Source organism: Mustelus asterias, chromosome 30 (genome assembly GCF_964213995.1).
Source record: "Mustelus asterias chromosome 30, sMusAst1.hap1.1, whole genome shotgun sequence".
Classification (NCBI taxonomy): Eukaryota; Metazoa; Chordata; class Chondrichthyes; order Carcharhiniformes; family Triakidae; genus Mustelus; species Mustelus asterias.
The window spans coordinates 11706490-11723116 of NC_135830.1; the positions used below are offsets into that span (position 1 = coordinate 11706490).

Consider the following 16627-nt stretch of genomic DNA (forward strand, 5'->3'; position numbering starts at 1 on the left):
TCACTCGCTCATCCAACCTGCGAACACACCAGCACATTCACACCGGGGAGAAATAGTACACTTGCTCTGAATACGGGAAGGGATTTTCTCACTCATTCCACCTGCTGAGACACCAACACACTCATAATGGAGAGAGACCGTTCACCTTCTCTGAGTATGAGATGGATTCACTCAGTCAACCCACCATCTTACCCACCAGAAAGTTGACAAGTGTCTGCAGGGATTGGATTCTGCTGTTATTGCTGCTGGTAATGACATCCAGGACTGAACCATGTTCATTCTGAACATCGCTATAACTGGGCTGGAGATTAATACTCTGGATAAATGTCAGATTAACTAATATTGTTTCAGATGCAAAGCGGGGATCTTCATTTCTTCAGGATAAGGACAGATTAATCAATGTCTTGTTACCAATTGCTGCTTTTTTGTGGCCTTTGTCTTTTCTAACTCTCAATTATTTCAAGTTCTCATACCTTCAGTTACTCTCATGGACAAGTTCCAGCTCCCATCCCTTCCAGAGTGTCTTTCCTGGCCTTGGAATCCAAGGAACATATCAATAACATATCTGTAATCACTAAAGACAAAACAGATATTTGCACTAATCCGTTTGTTTCCCCAGTCATTGAGGATGGGGATATCTGTGGAGCTTTCTCTCTCTGTGATTTGTTTAATTGTCCCTCACCATTTATGACTGGATGTGGGGGGACTGCAGCTCTGATCTGATCTGTTGTTTGTGGATTGTTTGGTCCTGCCTGGAACATGCTGCTTAGGTTGTTTAATGTGCTTATAGTAAAGTGTTAGCAGTCACCAGATTGGAATCTCAGCTTTAGGGTGCCTGGTGCTGCTCCTGACATGTCCTCCTACACTCCATGTTGAACCAGAGTTGGTCCCTTGGCTTGATGGTGATGGTAGAGTGAGGGATATGCCGGGCCATGAGTTTACAGATAGTGGCTGAATATTGAGCTGCTGATGACCCACAGCACCTCATGGATGTGCAGTTTTGATCTATGTCTATTCTGAATCTATCCCGTGCCACACAAGATGATGGAGGGTATCAGATCACAAGGATTAGGAGCAGGTGTAGGCCATTGGGCCCCTCAAACTTTCTCCACAATTCAATAAGAATCATGGCTGATCTGACTGTGGCCTTCACTTCACTTCCTGCTGCTCCATAATCCTTGACTCCTTGTTGATTAATACTCTGTCTAACTCAGCCTTGAATATGTTCAATGAACCACAGCCTCCATTGCTCTCTGGGGAAGAAAATTCCACAAACTAATGACCCTCAGAGAAGAAATTTCCCCTGATATCTGCCTGAAATGGGAGAGTCCTTATCTTTAAAGTGTGACTCCTGCTTCTAGATTCCTCACAAAAACAAAATATTCTCTCAGCATCCACCCTGACAAGATCCCTCAGAATCTCATGTTTCAGTCAGGTCACCTCTCATTCTTCTAAATTCCATTGAGTACAGACCCAACTTGCTCAACTTTCCCCAGAAGACAAACTCCTTCATCCAAGCAATCAGTCTAGTGAATCTCCCCTGAACTGTCTCCAATGCACCCGTATCACTGTTCAAGCAAGGAGACCAAATCTGTACACAGTACTCTCGGTGCAGTTTCACCAATTCTTTGTATAATTGTAGCAAGACTTTATTACTTTTATATTCCATCTCCCTTACAGAAAACCTTCCTAACGGCTTGCTGTTCCTGCTTGTTACTTTTGTGATTCTTTTAGGAGTTCACCCAGATCCCTCAGTCCTGCAGCATTCTACACTCTATTTAGATTATGTTGTTTTTTTTCTATTCTTCCTGCTAAAGTCAATATCCTTATATTTTCCCATATCATACTCTGTCTGCTAAGATTTTTCCTACACACTTACCTATTTATATACCTTTGCAGATTCTTTGTATTCTCCTCACAACGTACTTTCCTACCTATCTCCGTGCCAACCTGTTGCTTGACTGGACTGCGAGAGACTGTAGGAAAGGTCAGTTTGTAGTTTAGTTATGTATAATGATCAAATAATTGAATTATATTAATCATTTAACCTGATGTGATATTCTGCTTAATTGTAATCAGTGTAAGATATGAGAATCTTGTGACTGGCTCTTTGTCTGTAGCTACATCCTTATTTGACAAGTGAAATACATCACATGCCCTTGGATGGTGCAGTTACACTTTTTATTGTTTAATTATAGAGCAAGTGCTGTGAAACCCATCAAGTCTTGGTGAGTTAAGGTCTGGAGCCATTAGCTCCCCAGCCATTGACAACTGACAGTTATATTTGAGTTAGAGGCCTTGTTACATTGAAACATACATAGAAACTAGAAGCAGGAGTAGACCATTCGGCCCTTCGAGCCTGCTCCGCCATTTATTATGATCATGGCTGATCATCACATTCAATATCCCGGTTCCCCCCCCACAAATATGCCTTTAGGCCCAAGAGCTATATCTAATTCCTTCTTCAAATCACAAAATGTTTTAGCCTCAGTTATTTTCTGTGGTCGTGAATTCTACAGATGCACCACCCTCTGGGTGAAGAAAATTCTCCTCAACTCAGTCCTAAGGTTTACCCCTTATCCTCAAACTATGACCCCTAATTCTGGACTCCCCCACCATTGGGAACATTCTTTCTGAATCTACCCTGTTTAACCCTGTTAGATTTTTATAAGTTTCTATGAGATCCCCTGTCAATAAACCATCACACCTGCAATACTTTGTTTTAAATTTATATCATTTAGAAACTCTGCTGAAATAAAGATGAACAATAAACAGATCACAGTCCAATGCTGCAGCTCTACATTGACAGGAGAAAGTCTGTTCTGTAACTCCAGGATCAGACAGTGTAAGCTCTGAATGTTGGGAATCACAAGCAGGCTTGAGCTGTTTGATAGATGAGTTGTTCATAGCTGTTAACTTGCAGATATTGAAGGAATTACTCTGAAAGTAAACTCGATAATTTATAAGCTCAGACTCTGCTCCTTGCTGTAATGAATACTCAGCATCCATTAGTGCTAATTTACAGTGAATCACTGAGTATCCTATGGGATCTTTGTTACTTGTTTTGTGAAATATCTCTCCCCATTAGTGTTGAACTGCTGGATAACTCTGATTGCATTTAGACATGTCTAGAAAGAGACAATGTGCCCAGATTTAACTGCAATTTGTAACCAATAAACAATGTTTATATTCTGACTTGTAGATTGGTGTCTTGGTGATTTGTGAAGAAAGATTTAATTCACTCACTCAGCAGTTTGAGGGGAATCAGACTGAGGTTTAATGTAATAAGAAATAGGAGCAGGAAGAGGCCATTCAGCCCTTTGAGTTTGTTCAGCTATTCACTGAGATCAAGGTTGATAATCTACCTCAACCCCACCTCCCCGCACTGTCCCCATATCACTTAACTTCTCTTTGTACCCAAATATTTATCAATCTTTGTCTTAATTGCACCCAATGCCGAGCATCCACTGCTCCCTGGGGTAGAGAATTCCAGGAATTCACAACTGAGTGAAGAATTTTCTCCTCAATTCAATCACAATGATTGACCCCTTATTCTGAGACTGTGACCCAGTGTTCCAGGTTCCGCAGTCAGGGGAAACATTTTCACACCATCGAACCTCTCAGGCCCATGAAGAATCATATACTCTGATCAGATCACCTCTCATTTTTCTCACCACCATTAATTTGATCCTAGTCTGATTTTATCGGTAAAAGCAAAATACTGCGGATGCTGGGATCAGAAACAAAAATAGAAAATGCTGGAAAATCTCAGCAGATCTGACAGCGTCTGTGGGGAGAGAATAGAGCCAACATGTCGAGTCTGGATGACTGTCTGTCAGAGCTGACGAAGGGTCATCCAGACTTGAAATGTTGGCTCTATTCTCTCTCCACAGATGCTATCAGACCTGCTGAGATTTTCCAGCATTTTCTGTTTTTGATTTTATAAGTACCCTGTTACCAAGTCCCAAACAATAAGATTTCTAATATTTCACCTACAACTGATGTGAACTGGTCTATATTCCCCATTTTCTCTCCTACTTTCTGGACTAGTGAGGTTAATGTTTGCTGACTTCCGATCCTTGGGAACTGTTCGAGAGTTTAAGGAATTCTGGAAGATCAAACTAATGCATCCACTATTTCTGAAGCTCCCTCTTTTAAATCCCCAAGATGCAGGTTGTCTGGTCCGGGGAATTTGTCACCATTTAGTCCCATTAATTTCTCCAGTCTATTTCTATAAGACCCTCATTCTTATTGGACAAGGGACTGTGTAACCGGTCTCCAAAGCCACCACAGCTTTGGACTTGTGCAGCTCCCACCATTGATCGATCAAACCCATTTTGATGGGAATTAAATGGCTAGTTTCATTTTTTTAAACTTTTATTCACATTGCACTTGTCAGAAAGGATCATTTAATTAACAACTTCTCTGTAAAGTTCCATAAAATGAGGTTGGAACATGTCTGTCTAGTTTTTCATTATTATTGACATTTACTGAACAGCATTACAACTCAAACGATATTGTATTGGTGACTAATGTTTAAAAATGGCTCTTCCTTGTATTAAAGTTCCCGCCCCCTTGCACTAACCCCTTGGTTCCCCATTATTAGAATTTTTCTTTTGTCTTCTACCATGAAGACAGATAGATACAAAGGATTTGTTGCATTTCTCTGCCATTTCCTTGTTCCCCATTATATGTTGCCTTTTATCTGCCTCTCAGAGAATGTTTACTTTCACTCACTTCTTCCTATCCACATACCGACAGAAACATTTAAAAATCTACTTTCTAAACTCTTACTGGTCTGCACCCAAAAAGGGAATTGAGCTCAGAAGCGATTTTAAAACAGTTTATTGAGAAGCAACAGTGAAAACAAGATGTGTGAGTTAAATAGATAGGAAAAGCACCTGACCTGTGACAGGTGAGAGATTTACAGATCCCAGAGGACAAGCAGACGGATGAAGCCAAGTGAATGTTGATGTCCATAACTGGTGCCTATGGAAGGTTCACTTCAATGAGCCTGATTGTGGGTGTTGGGGAGAAGCCAGTCAATTTGAAATCTCCTTGCTCTTGAGGGCCTGTTTTAACCTTTACATGGAGTTAGTTACTATAAGAGCCAATGGTATGAAGGTTAAAAATGTCTTGCCTCAGGGCCTGTGCTGGAGACAGGTCCTTGGCAGGGAGAAAGGCTTGTCCTGTGTTTGTCAGCCAGCAAGCTTTCTTCCAAAGACAGAGGGAAAGCTCTTTCTATAATATTCCATCAGTATCCAAAGATTTTATAAGGCTATTAGATGGTGATTTCTTACAATCTGTTACTTGGATTTGACTTTTCTCCATTCCTGTGCTGAGGGGATTTCTGTACCAGACGGGATGGGTGATATTTGGAGATTCTCGATTCTCCACCAATTCCCATTCCCCTTCTTTCTGGGGGATACTGGAGGTGTCACTGTGTGTAGGTCAGTAAGAATTCTCAGCAAGGATTAATCAGCACTTTCTAATTGGAGATGTTCATCAGTGGAACCTCTCAGACACTGAATTGTAGAATTCGGGCCAAAGATCAATAGGGCGGCAGAGTGGTTCGCACTGCTGCCTCACAGCGCCAGGACCCGGGTTCGATTCCTGATTTAGGTCACTATCTGTGCGGACTCTGCACGTTCTCCCCGTGTCTGCATGGGTTTCCTCCAGGTGCTCTGGTTTCCTCACAGTCCGAAAGATGTGCTGGTTAGGTGCATTGGCCAAGCTGAATTCTCCCTCAGTGTACCCGAACAGGCGACTAGTGTGGCGACTAGGGGATTTTCACAGTAACTTCATTGCAGTGTTAATGTAAGCCTACTTGTGACACTAATAAATAAACTTCACTTAAACAATTTGAGATTGAAGTAAAAGTTCTGAATCTTGTTGTAAACTAATTTCAGATGGACAGCGGTAACTGCAGCCCCAGGAGCACAATCACCTCTAGATCCAGAATATTAAACTCCAGCCCAGTTACCGGATGTATTAACATCAGCAGAAACAAACTCCAGCTGTCAGAATGAAAGGGCCTGGTTGTCATTAACAGCAGCAATAACAGCAGAATCCAATCCTTGCCGTCACTTGTGAACTCGCTGGTGTTTCAGCAGCTGAGATGAATCAATGAATCCCTTCCCACACTCGGAGCAGGTGAACGGCCTCTCCCCGGTGTGAACTCGTTCATGTCTCAGCAGTTGGCATGAATCAGTGAATCCCTTCCCACACTCGGAGCAGGTGAATGGCCTCTCCCCGGTGTGAACTCGCTGGTGTACAGTGAGACTGCCTGAGTGTCTGAAGCTCTTTCCACAGTCAGTGCAGCTGAATGGCCTCTCCCCAGTGTGAGCTCGCTGGTGTTTCAGCAGGGTGGATGAAAGCCTAAAGCTCATTCCACAGTCAGTGCAGCTGAATGGTTTCTCCCCGGAGTGAACTCGCTGGTGTGCCAATATGTTAGAGGAATTAATGAATCCCTTCCCACACACGGAGCAGGTGAACGGCCTCTCCCCAGTGTGAACCCGCCGGTGTAACGCTAGATTGTATGACTGAATGAACCTTTTACCACACACAGAGCAGCTGAACGGCCTCTCCCCAGTGTGAACACGCTGATGTAATGCTAGGTTGGATGACTGAGTGAAATCCTTCCAACATGTGGAGCAGGTGAAGGGTCTCTCCCCAGTGTGGGTGCGTCGATGAGTTTCCAGTTTGGATGGGCAAGTGAATGCTTTCCCACAGACCCCACATATCCACGGTTTCTCCGTGGTGTCAGTGTCATCATGTCTCTCCATGTTGATGATCAGTTGAAGCCTCGTCCACACACACAACACGTGTACAGTTTCTCCTCACTGTGAATGGTGATGTTTTTTCAGGCTGTGTTAAAGCTCTTTCCACAGTCAGTTCACTGGAACACTCTCACTCGGGTGTGCGTGTGTCTCGGTGCTTTTCCAGTCACACTGATGTTTGAAATCTTTTCCCACAGACAAAACAAACAAACATTTCTCCTTCCACTTTCCAAGTACGATGATATCCAGGTCCTAATGAATCAAGTGATTCTGTCAGATCTTGATGTGATGTCTGGTTTGAGATTCCCGACTGCAATCCTCAACTTCTAATAGCTGTAAAAACCGTCAATAAAAGTCATCACTAACAGTCCAGGATAGAAATTCTCAACAGACAATTCTAGTCTCTCTGGAATTTTTTTCCTCTCGAACCCCCAAAGTTGCAGATCCCCATCCCACACACTCTCCCTCCTCCCTGAACTGAAATCCAAATAAATTAACAGATAATCATTTCAGTATCCCCTTAAAAAATGTGTACAACGAGAGATAGTATTTTTGATGATTCACTTCATTCATAACACATGAGAAAACATTAATCTGAATCACCCTGACCCGATCAGTCAGAATAGCAGATGTTAACTTTGTGTCCAGAACTGACTGTTTCGAGATTTGATGAGAAATTGTGAAGGGGGTTTCTCTAAACCTCCCTCTCTAACTAAGTTAAACCTGGTTTCAGTGTCAGGGCCCATTCTGCTTTCTGGTTCTCTTCCTGCTGACTATTAACCTCAATAAAATATCAAGAATACTGAAGCCACTGTTTTTGGTCCCCCTTCCAAGTCTTGTTCCTTTGCAATCCACTCAATCCCTCTTCCTGGCAAATGTCTGAAATTAAGCCAGTTTGTTCATAACCTCGGTGTCCCATTTGATCCCAAGTTTCTGGGACTGCCTATTTCCACCTCGGTAACATCACATGACCTCAGCTCTACCTCAGTGCATCTGGTGCTCAAACCCTCATTCAGGCCATTGTTACCTCCAAACTCAACTGTTCCATCGCACTCTTGCAGGTCTCGCACATTTTACACATGGGAACGTGAAGTCATCCAAAAGTCCGCTACCCGTTTCCTAATTAACAGCAAGTCCTGTTCCCTGATCACCCCTGTCCTCCCTGACTTGCCTTGGCTCCCAGTCATGCAACACCTTGATTGTAAAATTCGCATCCTTGTTTTCAAATCCTTCCATGGCTTCAGCCCTCCCAATCTCTGTAATCTTCCCACAAACATCCGAGATATCAGTGCTGCTCTTGTACATTCCCTACCATAATTGCTCCACCACTGGTGGTTGTGTCTTCAGTTCTTCAGCCCCAGGATCTGAATTCCCTCCCGACACCTCTCTGTCTCTCCCTCACTTTCCTCCTTTAAGCCTCTCTTTAAAACTCACTTCTTTGTCAAGTTTTTGGTCATTTGTCCTAATATCTCCTGATGTATCTGGGAATCTCACTTTGTTTTATAATGTTCCTCAAAGTTTATTTCTCAGTCACAAGACTTACATTAACACTGCAATGAAGTTACTGTGAAATTCCCCAGCACCTGTTTGGGTCAATGCACCTAAGCAGCACATCTTTCCGACTGTGGGAGGAAACCATAGTACCCGAAGGAAACCCACGCACACACGGGGCAGAATGTACAAACTTCACACAGTGACCCAAGCCGGGAATCGAATCCTGGCGCTGTGAGGCAGCAGTGCTAACCACTGTGCCGCCTGTGTGAAGTGCACTGGAATGATTTATGACGTTATAAATAGAAGTTGTTGTTGGCTATAATTCTGACCTCCTGTTTTACAACAACCCACTGTTTTCACAATAAACTCTATCTCTGATGATTTTCTCTGCTGAGGGTTATCCATTTGGTTTTGCCCTTAATAAAGATGGCAGATGTTAACGTCTGAGGATTTTGTCTCGTAAATTGAGGGATTAAAGTTTAATTATTAGTGCCACAAGTAGGTTTACATTAACACTGCAATGAAGTTACTGTGAGAATCCCCGAGTCACCACACTCCAGCACCTGTTCGGGTACACCGAGGGAGAATTTAGCACGGCCGATGCACCTAAACTAGTCACCGGCACCTGTTCGGGTCAATGCACCCGAACCAGCACGTCTTTCAGACTGTGGGAGGAAACCGGAGCACCCAGAGGAAACCCGCGCAGACACGGGGAGAATGTGCAGACTCCACACAGACAGTGACCCAGGCTGGGGATTGAACCCGGCTCCCTGGCGCTGTGAAGCAGCAGTGTTAACCACTGTGTCACCCTGGCCCGAGATCCGGCATCTGGCCGACACCGGGTGTTTATGAAGCCTCACCGCCCGGATCCATTTATGTTTCCGGTTTTCTTTCGGGCTCTGGATCCGCGCCATTTAAATTTCCCATTGAAAACCCGCCGGCTCGAGCTCCTTCCCGCCTGCGGATCCACAAAGTGTTTCCAAATCCTCCCAGCCACCGCCTAACGCTGACTCCGCTTCTCCGGGACAAACAAGGACAGCAATGACACTGCGCATGCTCCACATCACAATGCCCGGGCACTGATTGACGGCAGCTCCGGGCCAATAGGAAGAGGGGGCGCGGCTGGAGGACCGAATGGGAGCGGCTGGTCCTCCAACCAATCGGAGTGAATGAGGGGCGGGGCTGGAGGACCGAGCGGGAGCGGCTGGTCCTCCAACCAATCGGAGTAAATGACAGGCGGGTCCAGGCTGGGAGTGGAGCATGCGCAAAGATGATCAGGCGCTGGGGAGCCTGGGAACGCACTGCGCAGGTGTGGTGTGCACAGTAAGAAGTCACAACACCAGGTGAAAGTCCAACAGGTTTATTTGGAATCAGGAGCTTTCGGAGCGCCGCCCCTTCATCAGGTGACTCACCCAGTCCAACACCGGCACCTCCACATCAGGTGGTGTGGGTGTGCGCTCTGAGCATGCTCAGTGTCAGTCATGGTGTTGGGGAGGGTTCGGGAGGAGATTGTGAGCACAGGGTGGGAATGGAAACCACGGCTGTACTGGAAACAGCACCAACTTCTGGCCTAGGCCACAGGCCCCGGCTTTACCACAGGGACAGCGCTGAAACCGGTGGCTGGACATTGAGGAGGATTTGGAAACACTTTGTGGATCCGCAAACCCTTCAGAATCATTGTCAGCTCCCTGGTTTGCAGCTGCGGGGCTTCTCCCTCCCTCCCTCCCGGGAACAGGCCCAGGTTAACGGCCCCATCCTGGCTCAGCCACTGGAGGATGGTTCACATCAGAGGATGGGGGAGGGGGACAATAAATAAGAGGTTACACTTTGGCCTCAAATCAATGAGGACTCTGATCTCTGGGAAGGAAGGAAACCCTGGGAGGTGGGCGGGGAGGATTCACAAACACCCGCTGGAGGCCCCAACACCCCCAATAAGACCCATTGGTTTTATTGTCAGTCTGCAGACAGCAGCTGGAGAACTGAACCCAGACAGAGGAGAGGGAGGGAGAAAACTGGGAGTGGAGGAAAGAAAATTGTCTGTTCAGCATTTCTATTGTGGATTGACAGCTGCTTTATAGATGCAAGATGGGGCAGCACGGTGGCACAGTGATTAACACTGCTGCCTTACAGCGCCAGGGACCTGGGTTCAATTCTGCCCTTGGGTGACTGCCTGTGTGGAGTTTGCACATTCTCCCCGTGCCTGCGTGGGTTTCCTCTGGGTGCTCCGGTTTCCTCCCACAGTCCAAAGATGTGCAGGTTAGGTGGATTGGCCATGCTCAATTGCCCCTTCGTGTCAGAGGGATTAACAAGGTAAATATTACGGGAATGGGTGGGATAGTTGTCGGTGCAGACTCGATGGGTTGAATGGCCTCCTCCTGTACCTTGAGGATTCTCCGATTCTATGATGGATGTTTGAAAACTGCTTTTACACACGGTTACAAGTTGACGATTTACACACACAAAACTCAACCCCAAGAGAAATGTTTGTCTCTCTGTGATTTCTATTCTGCATTGACTGTGATGATTTTTGTAAACAGAGATTACAGCTTTCAGGAAAGTTTAAATGGACTGAAGTTTTTTCCTATCGAGCAGTGACCTGATAAAAGTCTTTCAAATTATTAGTGGCTTGGACAGGGGAAATGTGGAGAGAATGTTCCACTTGTGACAGAGTCCAAAAGAAGGAATGATCAATAAACGAAGAGTCATAAATACAAGATAGTTACCAATAAATCCAAGAAGCAATAAGGACAAATTTCTTCACTCACAGGTTTAGAATCACCATAGAAATGAGTTGAGGAAAGTGCTGAGATTGTTTCAAAAGGAAATGAGAGAAGCACACGAGAGAAAAAGAAATAGAAAAATCAACTGAAAGGCTGAGATGAGGTCTATGGGACAGGAGACGATGTGTCAAGTATAAAGAATTAAACTGAATGGCTTGTTTGTGTCTTGTATATTCAAAGTAATTCAATGTAAACTCCTTTTCCAGAATATCTGCAGACGGGTGATTCAAACCAATCGTCTCGGGATCTGACAGTGTCACATGATTCTTCAGGATCTGAATATCAAAGGCCTATGAATGTGGAATTATTCAACATCAGTGTGACTGGAAAAGCCCCAAGACACAGACATCTCAGTTACTTTTCCACAGTCAGCTGGAACAGAGCTTTAACCAGTCACACAGCGTGAAAAGAAATAGCACATTTACATCAGGTAGACACCGTACTCGTGTTCTTTGTGTGGACCTGGTTTCAACTGATTATATAACCTGGAGAGACAGGAGGACACCTGCACCATGTGAACAAGGAGCAGCAATAGGCCATTCGGCCCCACGGGCCAGTTCCGCCATTTAATAACATCATGGCTGATCTGATAGTGAGTTCAAATCTGCATCCCGCCTACACCCGATAGCCTGTCAATAATCATGGAGAAACCGTGGAAATGTGCGGACTGTGGGACAGGATTCAATTACCCATCTGAATTGGAAACCCATCGACGTATTCACACTGGGGAGAGACCATTCACCTGCTGTGTGTGTGGGAAGGGATTCACTCAGTCATCCAGCCTGTACACACACCAGCATGTCCATACTGGTGAGAGGCCATTCACCTGTCTTCAATGTGGGAAGGGATTTAATGCTTTATCAAACCTCCGGACTCACCACCAGGTTCACTCTGATCAGAGACCGTTTAAATGTTGTGAGTGTGGGAAGAGCTTTAAAAGCAGAAAGGATTTGTTGATTCACCAACGCACTCACACTGGGGAGAGGCCATTCATCTGCAACATGTGTGGTAAGGGATTCACTCAGTCATCCCACCTCCTGACACACCAAAGTGTTCACACTGATCAGAGACCATTTAAATGTTCTGATTGTGAGAAGAACTTTAAAAGTAAAAAGGATTTACTGATTCACCAACGCACTCACACTGGGGAGAGGCCGTTCATCTGCTCCGTGTGTGGGAAGGGATTCACTTGTTCATCCCAGCTCCTGAAACACCGATTTGTTCACACTGATCAGAGACCTTTCAATTGTTCTGAATGTGATAAAACATTTAAAAGCAAAAAGGATCTTCTGAAACACCAGCACACTCACACTGGGGAGAGGCCATTCACCTGCTCTCTCTGTGAGAAGGGATTCACTCGCTTAGCTCACCTTCTGAGACACCATCGAGTTCACACTGGGGAGAGGCCGTTCACCTGCCCTGTGTGTTGTCAGGAATTCATTGATACATCTGACCTTCTGATACACCGGCGAGTTCACACTGGAGAGAGACCGTACACTTGCCTCCTGTGCGGCAAGAGATTCACTCAGTCATCCCACCTGACTACACACCAACTTGTTCACACTGATCAGAGACCTTTTGAATGTTCTGATTGTGAGAAGAGATTTAAAAGTAAACAGAATCTGCTGAAACACCAGCGAGTTCACACTAGGGAAAGGCCGTTCAACTGCTCCATGTGTGGGAAGGGATTCGCTCAGTCAAACAACCTGCTGAAACACCAGCAAGTTCACAGGCGACAGCAGGGGTTGGATTCTGCTGTTATTGCTGCTGTTCATCACACCCAGGACTGAATAGTGTCTGGTTACCAGTGAGGTTCCACAGTTTTGTGGTATATATCAATGACTTAGACTTAAATGTAAGGCTCATGATTCAGTTTGCAGATGAAACAACAATTGTGTTTGTGTTTAACAATCCAGAAGAAAGCCGTGGACTGCAGGAAGATATCAGTGGGCTGGTCAGATGGGCAGAAAAATGGCACATGGAATTCGATCTGGAGCAGTGAGAGAGAATGAATTTGGGACATTAGACAAGACAAGGGAGTGAACAATAAAGGGATGATGCTGAGAATTATAGAGGATCAGAGAGAACCTGGAGTCAACATCCAGGCATCTGTGAAGGAGGCTGGACAGGTAGATCATAAGACCAGAAGATGTAGGAGCGGAATTAGGCCATTCAGCCCATTGAGTCTGCTCTGCCATTCAATCAAGGCTGATCAGTTTCTCAATCAGGTGGTCAAGAAGACATTTGGCCCAAGCCTAGTGTATAAGAGGAGGGAGATTTTGCTCAAACTGAAGCAGAGAGTGGGAATAAGTGGATCCTTTTCAGAGTGGGAAGCAGTGACTAGTGGGTCCGGCAGGTTCAGTGCTGCAACCCCAGCTGTTCATAATATACATTAATGATTTGGATGAAGGAATTGAATGCAATATCTCCAATTTTCAGCCGACACTAAGCTGGGTGGCAGTGTGTGCTGTGAGGAGGATCCCGAGAGGCTACAGGGGGGCTTGGACAGGCTGAGTGGGCAGATACTTGGCAAATGCAATATAATGTGGATAAATGTGAGGTTATCAACTTTGGTGGCAAAAACAGGAAGAAAGATTATTATCTGAATGGTGGCAGTTTAGGAAAAGGGGAAGTGCATCGTGACCTGGATGTCATGGTGGGACAGTTGCTGAAGGTTTGCATGCAGGTACAGCAGGCGGTGAGGAAAGCTAATGGCATGCTGGCCTTCATAGCGAGAGGATTTGAGTACAGGAGTAAAGATGTTTTTCTCAGTTGTACAGGGCCTTGGTGAAGCCACACCTTGAGTATTGTGTGCATTTTTCCTCCTAGTCTGAGGAAGGACATTCTTGCTATTGAGGGAGTCCAGCTAAGGTTCACCAGACTGATTTCTGGAATGGCAGGACTGACATATGAAGAGAGACTGGATCGACTGGGCTTTTACTCACTGGAATTTAGAATGAGAGGGGATCTCATAGAAACATTTAAAATCCTGATGGGACTGGACAGGCTCGATGCAGTCCCAACATGTTCCCAATGTTGGGGAAGTCCAGAACTAGGGGTTACAATCTTAGACTGAGATGAGGAAGAACTTCTTGTTGTGAACCTGTGGAATTCTCTACCACAGAAAGCTGTTGGGGCCAGTTTGTTAAATATGTTCAAGAGGGAGTTGGATGTGACTAAAGGGACCAAGGGCTATGGAGAGAAAGTGGGACTGTGATACTGAAAGTGCATGATCTGCCATGATCATATTGAATGGTGGTGAAGGCTCGAAGGGCCGAATAGCCGACTCCTGCACCTATTTTCTATGTTTATAAAACGCTTCATAAAACGTTCTGTCGAAGGATCATTTAGATCCAAAAGATTAACTCTGTTTCTCCCCACAGATGCTGCCAGACCTGCTGAGGTTACCCAGCATCGTCTGTTTATATTTATAAAATGCTAGTTGGAGCAAGCTGGAGTACTGAGCTCTGTTCTGGTTACCAGATTAATCAGTTATAAAAGTATATGTCAAGTAAAGCTGTGTGGCAGAAAGCTGAAGACAGTTGGTGATTTTTTAATATAATTCCAATCTGTTCAATTTTCAAATCTAGTGAATAAAGGATTGAAGAATTAGGAGGGTTCGTGGAGGAATCATTTCACCCGGAGAGTCACGGGGATCTGGAACTCACTGCCTGAAAGGACGGGAGAGGCAGAAACCCTCATCACATTAAACAGGAACTCAGATACGCAGCTGAGATTCTGTAACACACAGAGGGACAGATCAAGAGCTGGAAAGTAGGGTGAAACTGGACAGTACTTTTCCAGCCAGCACAGACCTGATGGGTTGAATGGCCTCCTGCTGTTCAGTGAATTTTCTATATTTCAGTTCTGACAGTTGGAGTTTGTTTCTGCTGATGTTAATAACTCCTCGAACTGGGCTGTAGTGTAATATTCTGGATAAATGTGAAATCAGCTTGATTAAAACACATCAGAATAGATTTTTTGTCTTTCCCACCTGTGTTATCTAATTGTATTCTGATTTTCTTATCAGTAACACAACTAACCTCAGCCGCCCCAATCTGTGAATGACTTAGTAAATTCCTTCCCTAACAGCACTGCGAGTGTCCCTCAAACCACAGGGACTGCAGCGGTTCAGGAAGGGCAGCTCACCACCACCTCAAGGGCAATTAGGAACAGGCAATAAAAATACTGGTCTGGCCAGTGACACCCACACCCCATGAAAAGAAAATGTCTGTTCAAACAAGACTTAATTAAGGCAGGACAGGATTCTTTGAATAATAAATTTTCCATTAAATTAACATTAAAATTATTATTAAAGGAAAGAGATTTGCATATCAATTCAGGAAAATTTCCAAGATGGTGCTGGAGTGTGGCAACTTCTTGCAAGCTGTGCCCAGCATACCCTCTAATTCTATCTTCTACTCGTTCTATGCTTCTAAAACTTTATTCTGACTCTTATGACTGTAACACTACATTCAGCATCCTCTCCTTCTCTATGTACGGTACTCTTTGTCTGTATAGCACCCAAGAAACAATACTTTTCACTGTATGCTAATACACGTGACAATAATAAATCAAATCAAATCAGACAATGATTTTTACAACTTTATCTAAGTGTTGATCCATCACAGTGCTCCCCTCTCAAGACTCTGTCTCAGACACAATCCCACTTGCTGAGATGGACATGTGATTCTTGCCTCGAGTGAGTGTCTTCAGTAATCAGCCAGCAACAAATCATTACAGAGCCCTGGCTTTTCACCCCTGAGTGGCCAGCGCCCTGTGTCAGAGTCAACCTTTTCCTCAGTGAATAATTACCTCAAGCTGCTGCTCGGGTTAATCCAGTTAATTCTTAGGCACGGTAGCCACCCAGCCTCAGTACATCAGACAAGAATACAAGAGAGTTAAAATCTCTTGACTTTCAAGTACTTCGCTATCCACTATTTAAGGTGAGAGAGGGGAAATGCTAAAGTGTCCAGAGGGGCAATTTTTTCACACACAGGGTGGTGAGTATCTGGAACAAGCTGCCAGAGGTAGTAGTAGAGGCGGGTTCAATTTTAGCTTTTAAAAAGCGTTTAGAAAGCTACATGGGTACGATGGGTATAAAGGGATATGGGCCAAATGTGGGCAATTGGGATTAGTTTAGGGGTTTTAAAAGAAAAGGTCGGCATGGACAAGTTGGGCCGAAGGGCCTGTTTCCATGCTGTAAACCTCTATGACTCTATGACACTGGATCAAACTAAACATTATAATGTACCATTCCTCGGGACCTTTATCAGGGATCCTTCATTATTAGAACCGTTTGTCTGAAATTACTGTTTCTCACACAAACAGAGAGACATGCAATAATTCAACTTAACGAGTTTTAAATGAAAATCCAGTCTTTCCAATATGATGATTGATTCATTATTTATAACTTAATCAAGGTTCAACAATTGTACAATCATCTGTTTCATGACTGGTTACTCCCTTCAGAATTTGATTAATATATGTGGTTAATACAGAAAATACAATGAGCTCTTTCATCACATTGAGTCATAGAGTCAGAGAGGTTTACAGCATGGAAACAGGCCCTTC

At 44.5% G+C, this 16627-nt stretch overlaps 2 protein-coding genes across 5 annotated transcripts in view; one reads left to right on the top strand and one right to left on the bottom strand.

Annotated features, from left to right (window-relative positions):
- Positions 1–14976, top strand: part of LOC144481006 (uncharacterized) — a 51071-nt gene extending 36095 nt beyond the window's left edge. Inside the window, exons 2-4 of the mRNA XM_078200632.1 lie at positions 11750–11870; positions 11955–13182; positions 14644–14976. Of these exons, the coding sequence (XP_078056758.1) occupies positions 11750–11870; positions 11955–12843 (1010 nt within the window). The 3' untranslated portion in view covers positions 12844–13182; positions 14644–14976. The remainder of the gene's footprint in view (positions 1–11749; positions 11871–11954; positions 13183–14643) is intronic.
- Positions 4830–16627, bottom strand: part of LOC144481043 (uncharacterized) — a 420433-nt gene continuing 408635 nt past the window's right edge. The window contains exons 1-2 of one of the 4 annotated variants that reach the window (XM_078200688.1): positions 9134–9300; positions 4830–7112 (exon numbers count right to left, since the gene is read on the bottom strand). In XM_078200688.1, coding sequence (XP_078056814.1) covers positions 6084–6785 — 702 coding nt within the window. In that variant the 5' untranslated portion in view covers positions 6786–7112; positions 9134–9300 and the 3' untranslated portion in view covers positions 4830–6083. Of the gene's footprint in view, positions 7113–7806; positions 7922–8091; positions 9301–16627 lie in introns of those variants that run through there. The other 3 variants (XM_078200689.1, XM_078200692.1, XM_078200691.1) reach the window with 3 other exon arrangements.